The sequence below is a fragment of the Nomia melanderi genome, chromosome 11 (assembly GCF_051020985.1).
Source record: "Nomia melanderi isolate GNS246 chromosome 11, iyNomMela1, whole genome shotgun sequence".
In the NCBI taxonomy this organism is placed as follows: Eukaryota; Metazoa; Arthropoda; class Insecta; order Hymenoptera; family Halictidae; genus Nomia; species Nomia melanderi.
The window spans coordinates 9,890,439-9,908,371 of record NC_135009.1 but is presented as its reverse complement, the minus strand read 5'-3'; the positions used below and the strand labels follow the sequence as shown (position 1 = coordinate 9,908,371).

The window sequence follows — 17,933 nt, the reverse complement described above, 5'->3', positions numbered from 1 at the left end:
GCTGCTTATATAGGCTGTTCAGAATCTAACACGCATGCGCGGTAAACGCGACCGTCTAGCATTTCGAATGTCGATGGAAATATCCTTCCGACCGTTATGTTTTCGTTTCAATTTCCTTTGCGATATAAATCGGCGCTAGGTCAATTCGCTCGAAACAATACACTCGAATTTAATACATCGCTTTTAACTAACAATAATTACAATTTACGAGAGGAAACAGGTGCTCGGAATATACTGGAACTGAAAACTAACTTGCATCATGTTACAAAGGTTAACGAAAGCATCAGCAAACTCAGCAAAATGGTTCGTAATATATTTCCATATCTATGACAAATCGAATGTCGTAAAAATTTTCACGCAATCTATACTGTTTCCTATTGCGTCTGCACGGCGTCACGCAATTCCGCATAATCAAACACATAATCCTGGTCAACCGATGCTATTTTCTGAAAGTGTACACGAGCATCGAAAACGTGACATTCGAACTTCACGGTAAACAGTACTAATAACGCAGCAGTTACGTACATGTGCATCTATTAATTCACAGCTGCGAAATGTCATAATATAAATGATTTATAAATAACCTGAAATTAAGCGAGACTCATTAACCGATTGTTTCAAAACAAAATCGAATCATTATATCGTCCAACGGAATAGTAGACTGTACGGGGTCATTGTATCAGATTTTGACGCACGTCAGGTTTGTTTGTTTAGCCGCAACCGTCTCGTCAATCACGCACACGTAGTCGGCGTTATTTTGACTTGCTAGAAGCCACCGCACAATCTGCGAAAACCGATGAGCGGCTCGTCCTAATCGTTCTCGTCAAGGCGCGTGGATAAGCGTGGCAAAAATATCCGCGCGGGGCGTGGTAGGCAAGAAAGCGATAACGGACAAGTTCTCTGTACTGCGTCGTAAATACGGACACGATGGAGCAGGGGTGACGAGGACGCGGTCAGGCTGACGAAATTTCAGGTTAACTGGAATCGTACAATCCCGAGCCCCCGGTATCGACATGCTCCAATTACCGGAGACGTTTCGCGGCTGCTGGATGTTAATCGAGCCTCCTACGTGGCGATTTATGCACGCGTGTCACATCTCGTGCACATTTCGCGCCAAGTCACAGGAGTGTTTATTTACGGTCCGTACCATACGTGCAACGGAACACGTTCTAGCCGGCACAAGTGTGTTTACAATGAGCCACGAAAATACTCTACTTCGACCTTAATCGTTCGATTGTTCAATAGTCACGTAACGACGCTAATATATTTTCGCGATCTTCGCAGTTAGAGGAGGAAGCGCATACAAATTAATATTGATGGGCTCGGAATTGACAACGGCCTCTAAATTTACGTTTTCGCTTATCGAAGGTTACCGTGACTCAACCGGCCACGTTAAAAGATATTACTGGTGCGAAACGCACAGTACGCTCTCAAGGTTGTCAATAAAAAGGTTAATCGCGATGACTGCAGTGCACAGTTCGATCGGGCAGGCCATCCGGCTTTCGTTTTCTGGGTTTCGTTTTACGCCTCGGTCGTACGAAATGTAATACGATTCATTGCTTCCGACAATTGTGTATACATTTATATACTGTTGTCTCAGCGCGATGAGGTAGAAAAGTTGATCGAGGCGTCTCGCGAATGTGATCGTCGGATCGGTGAAATTAAGGTCTGTTACAGCGGTATATTTAATATCTCGTTAACCGATCTAATCTCGTTGCTATTGAAGGTCCAGGACTATACTATATAAGACGTATACATGTACACCGGCTGCAGAGTTGAAAAACAGGTTCCAGAACTCTGTGAGCTTGTAAACTTCGCCGAACGCCATCTGGATCGTTTCGTTTTGTACTTTCTTCTTGAGCGGCTTAACCTACGTGTTCGAATGATTTTTTTCGAATTTCGTTCTTTAATGTTTTTTTTTTTAAATAGGTTGAGCTGGAAAGTACGAACCACTTTCTCGGCAGCTATTAATAGCGTTTATGAAATTCAGAAAATTTGAGAAGTACGAATCTCTCCTTATAAACGCACGACAATTTGATCTAGATATTTCTACCGGCGTAGTGACTGCGAAAGAAAGCTTTATCAATGAATCGATCGGACAGGAAACTTCTATGTTCAATTTTATCAGTAGATTTCTGATATGTATGCAATTATACATTTGTATTCATTGTGATATCAAGATGTTTAATACATCATTTGTAATAGTGACTATCCGGAGATAAATGAATGTTGATAAATTTCTAGAAAAAGTGGAAAATGTTCAGAGATATTTAATTAATATTCTCTTTGCATGATTAGAGGAAATGAATAAGACATCGGTATATACATATGAAATTTGATCTAAAATTTACTGGTAACGAGTAGCTAACAAAACGTGAAATACCTGTCAAGATTTCCGAAAAAAGCGATAAAATACTACACACAACATGATATGTAATTTGTAGATAAAAATAGGTCTGTTTACTTTCGGAAAAATATCGCTTTACTATCAGTTTATTTGTCGGTTTCCTCTTACTAGAACGTTCGGGAACGAGCGGGCACGGATTTCCACTTAGATCTTATTCGCTTAAGTAAATGTAAGACAGAAGTTTCCATGACAAACACCGATTGATAACACCTATAAATACTTCGGTATTAAGTCATCAGTAGGAAGATTGTTTAACAAATTTCGAAATTAAATTCAAGAGAAATTGATTAACGATATGACACGTGCAAAAGTTTTATTGAGGAAGTCCAAGTTCGTACAATTGTGTACAGGACGAACTTATAACAAGAGAAGCTCCTCGGAAGGAATTGGAAATTTTTAAATTTAATTAAAATCGAAGACTTTACCAATACTCTCGACCAACGTTCCCCTGTTACAGTTTGGGAAGTTGTACCGTTAATGTTGAGGATAACGTTTACTTATTACATGTCCGTATCCATTCAATCAATTCCGTATACGTCGCCGAGTTTTCGGAAGTCCGCATTCGCGTAAATGGTGCCATTATTCACGAGAATAACGCACGCCACGCTACCGCGTACTCTGTAACGCGCGGTTTTGTGACCAATCTTCTTCAAGCCATCTATCACTTCTTTCTGCACCCCGTATTCGTAAGAGATCTCTGGGGGAAACAATTGATGGTGTATTCTCGGCGCGTCCATAGCTTCCTTAACAGTTTCTCCCATCCAAAGGATCTTGGCTACTATCTGAAATCATACAAGGTACACTGGGAAAAGTTATGATCTGTGAAATTTGTAGAAAAAATTTGTTTATTTACTCTCAAATTTAATCTCAAATTAAAGATGTTCAATACCTCGAAGAACCGATACAAAATTTTAAGTGACAGATGTTTTTCGAATAATTCTACAGGGACTTGAACTGATAACATTGCTCTTACGCAAGCATTGAAATCACCACCGCGGAGATTGTGTTACATTGTTCGATACCACTATTTTGCATTATGAAACCATTTATTAGACACTAATCTTCAATTTTTGCTTTGTATTACACTGAAAAGATATCGGTTGTAGGTGGTTCTGTTGAGTGTAGCAGATGTTCAGGTAATAAAAGATTCAGGTATAAAATTCTGACCCACTAATCTGTGACCAGCAAACTCCTTTTCTAAGAGAAGTATCTGCTCCGTTTCCTTTGAGTTTCCTTTTTCTCAATATTCTCGAGGTCTTTTATATTACTAGAATAGCTTGTAAAAATCTATAGTTGAAAGAATACTGACTTGTGATACAGTAGTAGTGATCTTTGTCCCACCAGAAGCTCCAATAACCATTTTCACGTCGCCATTGGGGTCAACAAGAATTGACGGTACCATCGATGATAATGGCCTCTTTCCGGGCGCAATAAAATTTTTGGGACTAGGTGGAACACCATAATAACTAAGCGTAGATGGAACTCCGAAATCGTTCATCGCGTTATTCATTAATATTCCAGTACTTTCGCTGACTACTCCGCTTCCGAAGCTGTATAACAATCGTTAAGCGTTAACAAAATAAAATTTTAGTTAACTCCAATGGAAAATAGTGCACCAAATAGTAAATGGAACGTACTAGAAATTAATGGTGCTAGTGGCTGCAACTGCATCGCCGTTTGGCGCTAGTACCGAAACATGGGCAGTTCCGTGATCTTTTGCAGTGCCAAATGTCACGGCACCATAATGATTCGGATCATCCCATGTTCTGTGATCGTCTATTTGCATTTGCGTTAAGTGTGCGTAGTTCCTGGACGTTAAATTCTTAGTCAACTGAAATTAATAGAAATGCAGCTGTAAGTCGACAATAATCCAGGGTTCCAACTGCAGGGTGTAACTTGCAATCAGAACATGAGTTATGAATGTTATTCTTGTATTTCTCGTTACAAGAGACCGTTGGTTAAACTAAGCTTTACTAACTTCCTCCATGTCAACGAACTCTTTATCAGCCATGTCATTTCTTAACGCGTAAGCGTACTTGAACGTCTCTATCATTCGATGATATGTAAGAATTGTGTGGTTGTTGTCGGCTATACTGGCAGGGGTGAAATGGAAGTTATCTAAAATATTTAAAATATATGTAAAGAGAGCGCCGCTGGCAGGCATGCCAACGGTATACACTCTCAATCCGTCGGAAAGATTCGTTTGGAGAGGTTCCTCCCAGGTAGCTCTGAAAAGAACCGCAATTCAACATGTAACACTTCAATGTAGAGTTCTAAACTATTTCAATATAATATGTTGCTCAGGGTAAGAGTCCCGGGACGGCACAGGAACAAGAGGGGTCTTCCGCTGTATAGTTCGTTCACTAACAGCGTCGTGTGATTGATTAGTTCATGATTATTCGGTAAATCGCACGCTAGAGCCGAAAAAACGTGAGGCCACTCAGATCCGCATTCTTTTCCGGGCTCTTCTCCTGTGTAACGAAGGGTACAATACCTGTAACTATTTAAGTCTTTCGTCGTCAATATTGCACCCTTCTTTTGCAAATCCTGTATTAATAACTTTCCCAGAGTACCGTTATAATATTCAGGGGCTCCTTTATCTGCAAGAGTCTGCAAAGTTTTGCAGAGGACTTTGGGTCTTATGATCGTCCCTGGTCTGTAGAAGTCATTGGTCTCTGGATCCACAAACAAATTCCTAGGGGTAAAAAATGTTTAAAACTCGCGTCGTCGGTGCTGGATAAACGATCGTAATACTGCGTTTACTTTAATACTGAATTCTGATAAATATTCTTCGAGTTATATGTAAATCCGTCGTGTTGGATTTTTGTTAAATTGTATCCTTCTGTGCACAGATCGATCGACGGCTTAAATAAATCGGCCCACGGCAATTTACCGAAACGTTTGTGGGCCTCCCAGTAGCCGGCCACTTCTCCGGGAACAGCGATGGATAACGGTCCTAATAATATTTCCATTCGTTAATTTCATTATTCCTCGATTGTCCAGAGAACACGAGAGGGAAAGTAATTCGCGTACCACTAAACGATGCTTCTTTAGGCTTGCCTTCGTACATCGTCGCAGTGGCCGCCAACGGTGCTCTGTCTCTAGCGACCAACGTGTAAGCACGTTGCGTAGCTTTATCATAAATTGTCATGAAAAAACCACCGCCAATACCCATGCTTTGCATATTCACGAGACCATTGCAAATCATAGAGGCTATCGCAGCGTCCACCGCAGAACCATTATTTTCTAAAATCGATCTGCAAACATTAAAAAAAAAAGGAAAAACAAAGGTAGCATAATTCTATAATATTTTTAGATTAACTGTTCATTGTTTTTAATGTTGTACATACTTGCCCACGACCGCGCATGGCGCACCATCCGCGCAAACGGCGCCCCGTTTGAAAACCCTCAGCTTACTCGGCGATGGAGGTAACTTAGTTTCCGGATCTGGCGGCACTTCCTCATGTTCTTGAAATTCCAGATCTCTATTCGCTCCATAAATACTACAAACTGCTATTATCGCTAGAATCACTGCAGCTAATACAACACCAGCTATTATAATATTTTTCGTAGTGAGGTAAAACCTGAAAACGAATTTATTTGCATGTTTCGGGTGGAAAGTTGTTGGTCTCCCTATATGGTATAATTGACTTCCTAGTTAAGTAAAAAGCAATCTTTGCAGTATACCTTTTTAATAATTACAAAAGTAAATAGCAACGAGTTTTCCCAGTGAAATTGAAATCGAGAAATTGAAATTCATTTATTACATTGTTATAATAACTGTTTGTCGTTCTAGCTATAAGCTTTCTAGCTGCGAGCGTCAACATTCATTGTTGTAGTATCGCGAAAAATTATTTAGGAAAAAATTATTATATGTTATTATTATGCATGACAGAATATTAATATTATTATTATGCATGACACTGATAGCATGTGTAAGATTAACATATCTCTTAGCTTCGTATTTTGGATTCAGAATATCTTAAGTCAGTTTGCAGTTGCGAGTGAATCGAAGTTGACGCGCCGATCGCAGGTCTTTAAAAAACATTCCATAATTCGTTGTATTTGAAAATTCTCTACTCGTTTCAGTCTAGATAGTTTCATAATTAAATGACATTTCTAATATCGCATTGTTTTAATGTTTATAATTAAATTGGCTTTTATTTAGGAACTGCGCTAGTAACTGACGATAGAGAAGTGAAAGCAAAATCGCCATCGAGGTCATACGCAACAGTAGGGTAAGTGCATAATTATTACAACTATATAGCCCTGATCAGTATAGACGTTTTAATTACAAATTTCAAATTAGTCACACTTCAGCTGTGTGTTATAATAACAACAGATAAGTTCAGATGATGTGTAAGTGTTTATTCTAAATATTATTATTCATGTTAATATAAGTGTTGTCAACATTTCATTTCATTATGAACCCAATATAGCACCCAATGAATAGTACAAATTTCCGTTTAACGCTACCTTGTAAAAATTAACTTGTAAAACGTAAATTAGCACAAAAATTCACATGTGCTATACATAGATTACGAATAGATTACTCAGTTGTTTTTGAAATTGATCTTATCACAGTTTTTTATAAAGTGTAATACATCAATGTTATCAGCAACAATGACTTAAAGTTTATCACTCAAAAGCTGATAAATTAATAAGACGCGATAAGTGTAACAATAACAATCTTTCTGCGTTTTATATTTCACGTATGAATCATTTTAACAAATATTTCCCGAGTATTATATCATAAAGATATAAACTCCCATTCACAACGAAGAAAATATACATTCTGAAAAAAAATGTTTTCTAACACCGACCATTCAATAATTTCAGTCAAAAACTTCAAACCGATACACGTAATGATAGCTTGGATGAGGCAGAGTGGGGGATTCCCATTTCTTAGGTAATTACTTATTGTCAGTTAAAATAGGAATCTTGCCGACTTGCCTCTTACCTTTAACAACCCATCCCGTTGAACTGATTTCGTTCTCGTAATGTTTACATTAAAAAAAACCAAATTGATTTATTAATACCATAAAGGAACCATTTAAAAGAACAATCTTCCTTTATTTTCGAAATGAAATTTTCGCGAAAAAGAACAACTCACTTGTTGACAAAGTGTCTGGTGAAGAATCCGGCCGCTCTATTGCGGCCGGGCGAATACGAACGTAATAGTCGAGCAGTTCCGATCTCGTCCGAATCAAGGAAATTTCGTTTGTCGTTATCGTAATACTGGCGAATGTCGTCCGTGCTCGCATACGCGGAGCTGGTGCTGGACGACGCCGAGGATGTCATATTTTTTCTCTGCTACAAAAGAGAAGAAAGGAACGGAAAGAAATTCATGTAATTCCTAATTTTGAGTTTCATCATCGAAGTATTTCACAGAAAATCGACGACGATCTTTCATCGAGAGACGTCAAGTCGAACGGCTATCGCCATCTTTCGTCGGTTCTATCAAACATTTCGCACTGCCAGTTCCCCGCAGAAACACTCACTTTGTTGACAACCAGACGATTCTTGATCACCATTTACAGTCGGATTTCCTTGTGCCTCGCCCGGTTTTGCTTCATCGAGAATCTTACGACCAATTTCGTTCGTATCACCATCGATGATCGGACCTCTGGGATCGCGAGAAACGGTAACCGCATCGTTCGTCGACGAACACCACCAGCTGACCAGAGGAAAATCAATTTGGGCCTGCGCGTTGCTTAGCTCTATCATTCTCTCGGGTTCACAGGTACCGCATACCTTTTAACTATTTCGACGCAGAACTGTAGACGATTGGCGAATTTGCAATGTTGAACAAATTGTGTGTTCTATCTGAAGTAGAGAGGTTATGATCATTCTCAAATGGGGATCGTCATTCGCGTCTCATTTCGTTCCGTAACACTATATACTCTTTACAATAGTGGTTCCTCTAAGTAAATTCCTAGTAATTAAGTTAGATACGTAAATTATATACGTATTTACTCGCAGTTGCTCAAATTGGATGTTCAGTTACATAATTCATAATTTTGATTGTTAGCGCCATTTGTGCGTTCCAAACATGGCGCAGTGGCGCGTTCAAACTATACAAGTGAAAGAATAATAATTTTCTATCATAGTTTAATCATTTATTGTATTTCTTATTATGGAGATATTCTTTATAATAAGTTAAAGAATTATTCTTCGATAATATACACAACGTAATATTGCAGTAAAAAAAAAAGAATATTGATTTCAAGAGAAAATTAGATTGTTTACTAATCAGTAAATTGAAAATTTGCCAAATGCTCGTATGTTATGTTCGTATAAAAATGTTTTCCAATTTTCATCTAATATAAAGGAAGTTTATTTTTTAAAAACAAGCTTTGCTATAATTCTGTAGGCACTAAATCCAATTAACTTAGATTTATTTAAATTATAATTAACGCTTTTAATTAATTCTCACAATACATGACTAAACTTTGTACGTACACTTTATGTACATTGAAATTGAATTATTAATTGATTCTTATATAAGTAAATTAAATATGAATAGTACTTCTTTTAGCCTCAAGTACATTTTTTTAAATAAATAGTATGCGGTGAAGACATTATATATTCTATAGTATACAAAAATACACGTGTTAAAAAAGCGCGGTTGAGAAACACAAAAACTGTAGTTGATCGGATTAGCCCCCGACCATGAAATCTAAGAATAGATCTCCAAAAAGAGATACATACAGTTTCACATTATTTTTCTTCAAAATTCACTTCAAAATAAACGTTTTCAGCTGGAAATATTTCCCGGAATATTTTCTTCAACACTCAGTAGCAAATAACATCAAGTAACATCTGTTCATTCGTAAAATATAAAAGAAATATATTCTACATATTTTATTGCACAGCCTTTTTACATTTTTTCGGATGGCAGAGGACAAACTTGTTTTTCTAGCTCGAATATATGTGTGTATATATATATATAATTACAAGTACAAGTCCGTCGGAATACAAAATATTTGTATAAAACGAAAAACAATTTGACCCGAGTGAAAGTGTTCAAAATTCAGTTCTCGATTTCATTTCTCACGGAGAACTTCGTCGATTAAATATCACGTTTCATTTTTCGTTTAAAAGCTAATTTTAATTTTAAAAGGTATCGTTTCGCAGTTATTAATGATTGAAAATTACGGGCGCAACTAAAGGGTCGCAGACCTCGCAGGGCTCGATAATGTTTAATTAGTGAAATTAAACGGCAGTTCACGGTGCGTCGATATTATAACGAAACAATGAAACCTACAATTAAGAGGAGTTATATATCTGGGTCGTAGTACGCGCGGGGTACGAGCTATCGGGAAGTGGCATGCAATTGCGACAATTTATAGCGGATATTCGACAATTATAGGAACCGCTAAGCTCCACATAACACGATTCAGCAAAACGTGAACACACATAACGATGGAGGCCACGCGATTTGTTTCAACGACGAATTGTCAGTTTTCACTTTTCATATCATCCGTTCGTTTCTCACGTTCGATGCGATAAATTGGATTGATGTTCGTGTAATAAAGAATTTGCTTGTTATGTAGAAACTTCATTGTCACGTTCTAAAGATTACTTTACGAGACAGCATTCGATTTAACTATTTTGTTAACTCGGAAAATATTATAATTTCCATTCAAGAAATTCAACGTCAATTGAAACATTAGACTTATTTTTCCTCCGCAAAAATATAGGAGATTTAAAGAAATCAGGATATTTGATGGAAAATTGATATTTTAATGTCTCCCGAAACGATATTTGAATGTTCTAACGCCCGCGTAATGTGGATGAGAGTATCCAACGACCCTCTGTGCATCCCGTAACGTTAATTAAGATATATATATATATAAACTTACCTCGGCTCCTTCCTCGTCTCCTCAATTTCCGCAAAGCTGTTCCTCCTCGTCATGATTGTCCGCGACCTAAAGCTTTCCCAAAATTTCTCCCGCTGTAAAACGAAGGCGCCGCGTGAACGCTCGCCGCGGCACTACTTCAATTCGGCCGGGAATTAGATAAAAACAAACTATGCAGAATAAGGGACACGTGTAAAACTTCCGCGGCGATATCTATGCCGGTTCTTGTATACTTTACGACGAAAATATCTATGCAACGACGGTATACTTGTTTCAGGCGGTCACGTTTCCTGAAAAGATCGCAAAAATACCACAAAAGATATATCTGATTCTCAAATTCTCCCTGAGAAAATAAATCTTTAATACACCAGTTGCAAATCTTGGTGAAATTAAACCGAGAAACATCGCACTCGTTACGGTATCGCTACAAAAACGACATTCCGCCGCGAAATACGTGCACCATCTAAATTCCGTTGGCCCGCAACGAACGGACTCCCCCGTGCAGTATTAACATAATTCCCAACAAACTTCCTTTCGCAATTCATTTATTTATTAGAGACTACTACTGAATACAGGTGGGACCGATCGAACGTTGCACAACTCTTCGCCGATATTCTGTGTATCGTAAATTTCACATTACCTTCGTTAGTACTCTAACTGGTTCCCCGGCGACCTTGATAGTATCATTATCCAGCGTGTTCCAAGTTCTCGACCGCCTCGCGCACTACTAATAAAACGCACAGAGAGAACCGGGCGGCGCAGAGCGAGCGCACACGGGGCACACGATTTGCCGTGGTGCGAGGTGCAGTAATCCACCGTGGAAGCCCGTTACCAACATCGGACATCGGAGCCAACCCGATGATGTCTCGTCTGGTCTCGCCGCGGCACACACGGTTCGCCACGCAGTGCTCGGGCCGGATTGTGTTCGGTCCGTCGGCGCGGCGGAACTCTCCGCGAAAACATTCTCGAAACGTGTTTGCGGAGGCCCCGATGTATCGGTGCAGAGAAGGGATTGTTCCTTGCCCGCCCGCGCGCGCGCTCGCCCGACGAAATTAATGTCCCTTATTTGAATTCCAGACGATCCAGACGGGGTTGCGGTGCCCGCCGCGGTCGCCGGCTCGGTTTTTTAAAATGGGGGCCTTGTTCGCCGCGGCCGCGCGCGCGCGCAGCGCTTTTTGCTACTTCTTCTTCGCCGGGTTACCAGTTTTTCTGGTCCCTCAATCCCGGACCAGAGGGGAAGCGCGACCGATTCGATACGGTTTCTGGCGGCCGGCGTACGCGTGGGACGAGACATTTGAATCCGTAACGAGGATCGGCAGGCGCCGCAGTAGGTACCGGGAACTTTCACGTTCTTCTTTTGTTTCCTCGCGGTTCTACAGGGTGTACCAACTCCGATCTTACGTGCGGCTGATATTCGAGCTTCGTAAAGGAAAGCGTGAAAAGGGAAACATTTTTGTCGATTCGATAGTATTTGATTTGAAAATTGACGACGATTTAGGAGTTTTGAAAAGAAATCGAATCGAGGGATCAGTGACATTTTTAACGAGATAGATGATCATGATTATTGTCATCGTTTGTAGATAGATATATTACTTTTGAAGTGGTCCACCAAAGAAACTGTTAATAATTGAGAAAAAATATTCCGAATGAAATTTTATGAAAATTTCGTTAATAATGAGCGTTCTTGAATTAACGCTGGCTTCCATTTCGAGTTGCTCCGCATTATCTGATTTTTCACTCTTTTCGTTGTTTCTTCGATTAGAATATAAACGTTGAACACCGTGGAACGACAGACTTGATTGAACGAATATATTTAAATTAATGAAATTGGTAAAATGTACATATTTGAATGGTTAATATCGATCGAAAAATGTGGTGCTATCGCTAGAATAACCAGCGTCGCATACCCTGCAGCTAATAGGAAACTGTTCAAATATTAAACACAGCGTTCCAGTTCGACGAGAAATCAAGCTCTCGTTTGATAGGAACGATATTCCGGAACGATAATTTCGTGCCGTCGCGACCGGAAAATCTCCGCGCCGAAATTAATTTTGAATCCCGATTACAGAGATAAATGAGTTTTGAGAGTTAGCGGTCGCGTGGCCATCGGCGTGAAACGGTTCGGGGAGCTGTCCCAGCGACGTCGTCCGGCCTGAATCTATTATAAGTTGCTTTACAAGTTCGACGGTGTAATGGTGATTCGTGAAATGTCAAGCTTAATAATTTTACACGGGGAACCTCGTTAAGTAACGAACTTAACCGTCGCGCACATTGCGCCATCGTTATTGACGAGCTAGATAATAGCGCTCGCCGAGTTGCTGGTACCTCTGATTCGTGAAAACCACTTAGTGGCCGTGGAAATATTCGATAAAAAGAAAAGAAAAAATGGCTACGCTTTTATTAGTATAAGTTGATTGTTGATAATTCGATTAATTGTGCTACAAAAATGTCGTGTATCGCGTACTGTGCAGCTCTGGGTCAATCCTCAAAGCTAAACGTACACAGTGGCAAGTGTAACGGTCGAACGCCCCAACTCTGTCCTTCCAGGAAGCACAGTAGCACTGTCTCCGCGTCCCAGGGATTCGGTACAATAAAAAGCGGTTGCTGCTTAGAAACAAAATTCGACGTCAATGTTCGTTACATCTCACTCCGTTGCATTCTGTTTCGTCTGCTTCCTTTGTCACGCAGCTCGACGAATAACGTCAACTGTTGCTCTATACCTGTCGACGCGAGCGTCCTGAGTGGAAAAGTCCCTTTGTCCCTGAGAGTTGCACAGTACAGATGAAAGCTAGGCAGTGAATTCTTTAGTCAATTAACTGCGTTTGACGAGTACATATGTTACCTTAAATCTTGAAATGGTAATAATGTTTTCAACGATGAATCCTTTGATTTGCTTTGGTTTTTCATTAAAATATACCCTACGTGCGTTCGTTCTACGTTTCACGAGTACACACGACAATTTTTTTATTTCATTTGCAAGCAAAACAAGAGAGTTTTGAATCTAAATTCTACAGTTAACAGGTTAGTCAGGTCGAGAAAGGAGTGAACGCCGACACGGAGGTCGTAAATGCATTTTAAATAATACTTTTATTTGCACTAACGACATACACTCAGACATCATTTAGGTGATACCGTTACTATTATTAACACTGATGCAACACCCGGACCCGACAAAGTTCTTTACGCCAGAACGGCGAAAGATGACCGTGCCAACGAGATCGACGAACGACGAGATCCTTTATCACTTTCAATCTAATCGACAAATTTATAAGCGACAGACGGAGCACGCGAATCAAAGGTAAACACACTCTCTTTTTACGCCTTCATCCCTGAACATCAAGGTACATATATACAAGGTGGACGCATTCGAACCAGCCGGTTCGCGTGAATTATTCATAAACAATGTTCGTTCTTTTAATCTTACCGATGATTCCAAAGAGACAAACGACCGGGCCTGTGCTGATCCGAGGAAAGTAGAAACGAACGGGGGCAAAGGGATCTAATATCGGATCTATTCATTCATTTTCCATTTTTTCTCTTGTTCAAAAAATATTTCTCTGCGATCGAAGGACACTTCGTCCAAGAGGAAATGGCGAGTCCCCTTTTTCGAAATTCCGCTCAACTATCTGGGAACGGTCACACGCACACGCGAGACGACAACATTCACACATTCTCGCGATCTACGAAAATTGTGACATCAATTCCAACAACCACGAAGATTAACGTTAACTTCCGGCGATACTTCCTATTTGGGATTGAACCGGTTCCGACTGAAACAGTTATGAAGAACCGAAGTAAGTCATAATTCTTATTCAGTATATCGGTTTCATATTACATTATTTTTAAAACGGTTCTATAATCGTTATTTTTCGATTCTTGAAAAAGTTATGAAGAATCGAAATGAAGAACCGAAAAATAACAGTTATAGAACCGTTTCAGAATCTATATAACGAATAACAATTATGAATTACCTCGGTTCTTGATAGCTGTTTCTAGAACCGAAACCGATATTATCATTTTCAATCCCTGCTTTCTATGGCTAATTGCAAATTATTATCGTGTCGGCGCGGGCGCAGCTACCCGATCAGAATTCACGTACCTACAACTGTACAAACATTCCTCGCAAAAAGTGCACGAACGACACGTCCTCGCCGTTCAATCACATTCATCGACGGCCCGTGTGATCGGCCGTCATTCGTCTTCGATTAACTCCGATCAATGACCGCCCGATTGATCGGCACGTCAATTACACCGATTCACTCGGCGAATAATGATCAGTTCTCTAAACAAGATTGCGAGCTTCTATTTCTACTACGGTACACGGTTATCCGAATTTCGATTCGTCGTTTCGTCTTGCGAGTAACAGACTCGAATCTTCCACTGAAATCAATATTGATACGGATTCTTTCGTTTCCGGCGGAATAAATGAATAAGCCAATCGCGATCGATCGTTTAACCGGCGGGCCATCAGGGGGAACTCCGATGAATTAATTTCCAATAATTATTCAACGTTGATTAACATATTAACCGGATCGACGTGTTCCATCCCTTGATTGCGTGTTACCCGCGCTGTAGCGAACGAAATTAAATAATATATGTATAACGTTAATCTATATAAACGAAAGTATAAGGAACATAGAGTGTTAACGATGTACCATGTGCTGTAATAAATTGTACACGCGTCGGGAGAGATTTATAGAATACGTAAATTCTACAAAACAAACGATATGTACAGAAAATTGTGAACAATTTATTACAGCGCCGGGGATACAGAATTCGGTCCTTACTCGTGTAATATTAAGAATTATTAAATAACGCGAAGTAAATAATATTTAAAAGTTACTGTACAATGTTACGAGTATACAGGGTGATCCATAAGATTCTATGGAAATTTCATTGATGTGTTCTACGATTGAAAATAAGACTCAAATGTAATGCGATGACAAGTATGTAAATGCTTTATAAAGTTACCACAGACATTGTATATTATAAATGTATATTATCAGTAACAAGTTGATTTATATCAATGAAATCAGATTGCACTTTGAAACCTACAAATAGACGCTGCATTTATTTTATGTTCCATATTGCTATCGCACATTTTTAACGGAATATATATATATATTTGTATTACACTTTAGTCTTATTTTTACTTGTAGAATATACTGGCGAAGTTTATACATAAAATCTATAGGACATCCTGTACGTATTAAACCTAGTAATACATATCGTTGGATTTCCAAACGTTAGCAGATCGATCGCTCGAGCGATCAGTTGATAATGCGGAAGTTCCGAATGTTTACCGTATCATTTAAAATTGGTACAGCCTTCGGTAAGTTAAGATTAATTCTTTTATTCACTTTTCGGATAACTGTAATTTTCGAAAGAATTTTATATGATGGCGTCGCGCGTCGCCCGAGGAAATAAGAGTTTTTTACGAGTACGAACTAGGTCGCAGCGCGGGCCATGCTACTCGCGGCATCAATACTGCGTTTGGCAATGGCACCGCTTATGAACGGACCACGGCGGCGATGGTTCAAAAAATTCCGTTTCAGAGAGGAGAATTTTGAAAGCTGAGCCCTGCGGAAAACTGTGTAGCCTTGTCGACGATTATCGCCCCCAGCTATCGGTGAAAGCTAATCCGCTTGATAAATTCGATAACCTGAATCGTAACTTAGAAAACCATTTTCAATTCTTCCTGCAAACTTAAACATTTCGTGGTACACTACCTAACGTAACTTACATTTAAATTGCAATCCAGCATGCATTAATAATAAATACTACTAAATAAACTCCAACGAAATAATATGTTTAATCAACTTAAATACAGATTCAACATTCTTCTAGCTTCAGAAGAAATGCTCATTGAGGTAGTAAGTTTCCATTTAATTCGAGTCGCCATTAATCAGTCCTTAGATACAGTGAACTTCCATAAATATCCACTTTCTTTGTTGGAGATATGAAAGATTTATGAAAAACATATGAAAGGAAAATAAATGGTGATTCGTAGAAGATTCGAGTTTGTAGACAAAACTAAGATAGTTCTTCATCGGTCGGTAAACATTTCTTTGGTTGAAAGAACTTTCTCGGGTGTTCGTCATTTGTCACGCGGTTTTCCTCCGCGAGTATCCGCGGCGAAGTTTCATAGCGGGTGGCGGCGGTGAGGTAACAAAGAAAATTATTACAACGAGCGTGTTCACAAACTTTCCTCCGGACTCGTCGACACTTGTACAAGGATGATTGGACTATCAACTTTCCTCGGAGTTTCGAGGATGAGAAGGGGATGGAGGGGGGGGGGGATAGAAGTGGCAACTTTTGTTTTTCACGTCGAGATTAACTCGGCCATGTTGTATCAACGCATTCGGGATGGCGCGCTGGGCGCCACAGGTTGCACATTCTTCTATAATTATTGGGAAAGAGCCTCGTACTCGGCACGATCTGTCGAAACCTGGTACTGATTAACGCATTACAGTCCGTCATACACGGAATAGTGTTTCGAAGCGATACTATCATAAGAATGTTGTATAATTCCTCAAGAAATATCAGTATCAGTTTAAACAAAGAGTATAAAATAAATTTACCAACAATAAATAAAATGTTCCTTTTACAGTGCTAGAAAAACCATTTCCATTGTATCCATTGGTAGGTTTCAATCGCGAATGCTTGAGAACAAAGCTGCAACTGCAATTTTTCATCTTTCTTTCCTCGTTTTTTATTTTCCATTTTTCATTTTCCATTTATCATCTTTCATTTCTGTCGAACACTATCACAAAGAATTACTCTTCAAACTCGTTCTACGAACTCTAATATCAGGTATCCGGACAGTAATGCGTGGATTAAAAACGGAGAGAACCGATTCTCACTGATCGAAAAACTGTTGGTCAATAAATTCACAGCCGTCCCGAATACGTCGATCACGGGAACGGGGCGGGGGTCGCAGGACCGTCTCGTCGGGCAACAATCACGCTCGTGCTGCTCTCCTCTGGCTGAAGTGGAAGTATAAAAATATAATTTCAGGATATGTCGATATATTGTAAGCGATATCGAGCATAAAAGGGGACGCGTCGGGACGCTCTCGTTTCCTTTGCGAATTCGTACGACGGACATTGTTCGGTGAACAACGGATCTCGCTTGTTGTTTCTCCGTTTTTTTTTAAAAAAATAAGTTAGTTCCTCCCGGACTGTGCGGCACTCGAATACGATCGCGCGTCCTCTTTCGGTCCGCGTCTCCGTACAACCGAAATCCCGTGCACGTTCAGTGATAAATCAGAAGGGGAACAGAAAACTGTGATCGGACCGAACCGAACTGAACCGAACCGAACCGCTACACGTGTCAGCGCGCCGATCGATCGGACTTTAAGAGGACGAGGCTAGGAGGGGCCTGCGTTGAGCGATCTCTTTGCAATCCTGAGGAACGTCCGGCTTGCGAATCGTTTTCGATTTCCGCCTTAATTGCTTGCACCTCTGCCCCTCTGCCTCACCCTCGATCCTCCCGTGATTATCCTCCTCCGTACTTTTGTCCACCATTTCCTTCGGGTCGATGTCGTCGACGCTGCTCCAGCTATTGCCGCTCTCGCTGCGGTCCCTGTCCCCCTTCGCGTCCTCCGATCCGTCCTCTTTTTCTCGCTCCCGACAGCCGCCGTTCTCCTGTGCACATCATTCGCG

The 17,933-nt window shown here is 40.0% G+C and overlaps 3 protein-coding genes across 14 annotated transcripts in view; 1 reads left to right on the top strand and 2 right to left on the bottom strand.

Moving 5' to 3' along the window:
• The first annotated feature begins 68 nt into the window (after positions 1-68).
• The window catches only part of LOC116430568 (phytanoyl-CoA dioxygenase, peroxisomal-like), a 95,341-nt gene continuing 77,476 nt past the window's right edge, over positions 69-17,933 (top strand). The window contains exons 1-3 of one of the 8 annotated variants that reach the window (XM_076372091.1): positions 1,519-1,666; positions 5,260-5,522; positions 6,576-6,645. Coding sequence is in view for 2 of the 8 variants with exons in the window: in XM_076372090.1 (XP_076228205.1) it covers positions 260-303 (44 nt within the window). In the remaining 6 variants the exon portion in view is untranslated. Of the gene's footprint in view, positions 304-1,455; positions 1,667-5,259; positions 5,523-6,363; positions 6,441-6,575; positions 6,646-8,000; positions 8,151-17,933 lie in introns of those variants that run through there. The other 7 variants (XM_031984893.2, XM_076372092.1, XM_031984892.2 and 4 more) reach the window with 7 other exon arrangements.
• On the bottom strand, positions 2,704-10,927 carry LOC116430564 (scoloptoxin SSD14). 5 transcript variants are annotated; one of them, XM_031984886.2, is made up of 10 exons: positions 10,910-10,927; positions 10,273-10,364; positions 5,758-5,991; positions 5,441-5,664; positions 5,171-5,363; positions 4,902-5,102; positions 4,386-4,635; positions 4,045-4,238; positions 3,717-3,957; positions 2,704-3,189 (listed from the first exon to the last, which is right to left on the bottom strand). In XM_031984886.2, exons 2-10 carry the CDS (start codon positions 10,323-10,325, stop codon positions 2,926-2,928), a joined length of 1,854 nt encoding a protein of 617 aa, XP_031840746.1. In that variant the 5' UTR covers positions 10,326-10,364; positions 10,910-10,927; the 3' UTR covers positions 2,704-2,925. The 5 variants fall into 5 exon arrangements, with proteins under 5 accessions (XP_031840746.1, XP_031840740.1, XP_031840742.1 ...); XM_031984880.2 differs by lacking the exons at positions 10,273-10,364; positions 10,910-10,927 and adding exons at positions 7,521-7,720; positions 7,909-8,058; XM_031984882.2 differs by lacking the exons at positions 10,273-10,364; positions 10,910-10,927 and adding exons at positions 7,521-7,720; positions 7,909-8,058 and having other exon boundaries at positions 5,758-5,944.
• Positions 13,351-17,933, bottom strand: part of LOC116430571 (uncharacterized) — a 72,596-nt gene continuing 68,013 nt past the window's right edge. The window contains exon 10 of the mRNA XM_031984899.2: positions 13,351-17,915. Coding sequence (XP_031840759.1) covers positions 17,625-17,915 — 291 coding nt within the window. The 3' untranslated portion in view covers positions 13,351-17,624. The remainder of the gene's footprint in view (positions 17,916-17,933) is intronic.

Coding starts and splice junctions, on each gene's coding strand:
- LOC116430564 (XM_031984880.2), bottom strand. CDS start 7,941: ATGGTGATCAAGAATCGTCTGGTTGTCAACAAA. Junction 4,636..4,901: donor AAAGACTTAAATAGTTACAG/GTATTGTACCCT, acceptor GGTTCTTTTCAG/AGCTACCTGGGAGGAACCTC. Junction 3,958..4,044: donor ACTAGCACCATTAATTTCTA/GTACGTTCCATT, acceptor ATTGTTATACAG/CTTCGGAAGCGGAGTAGTCA.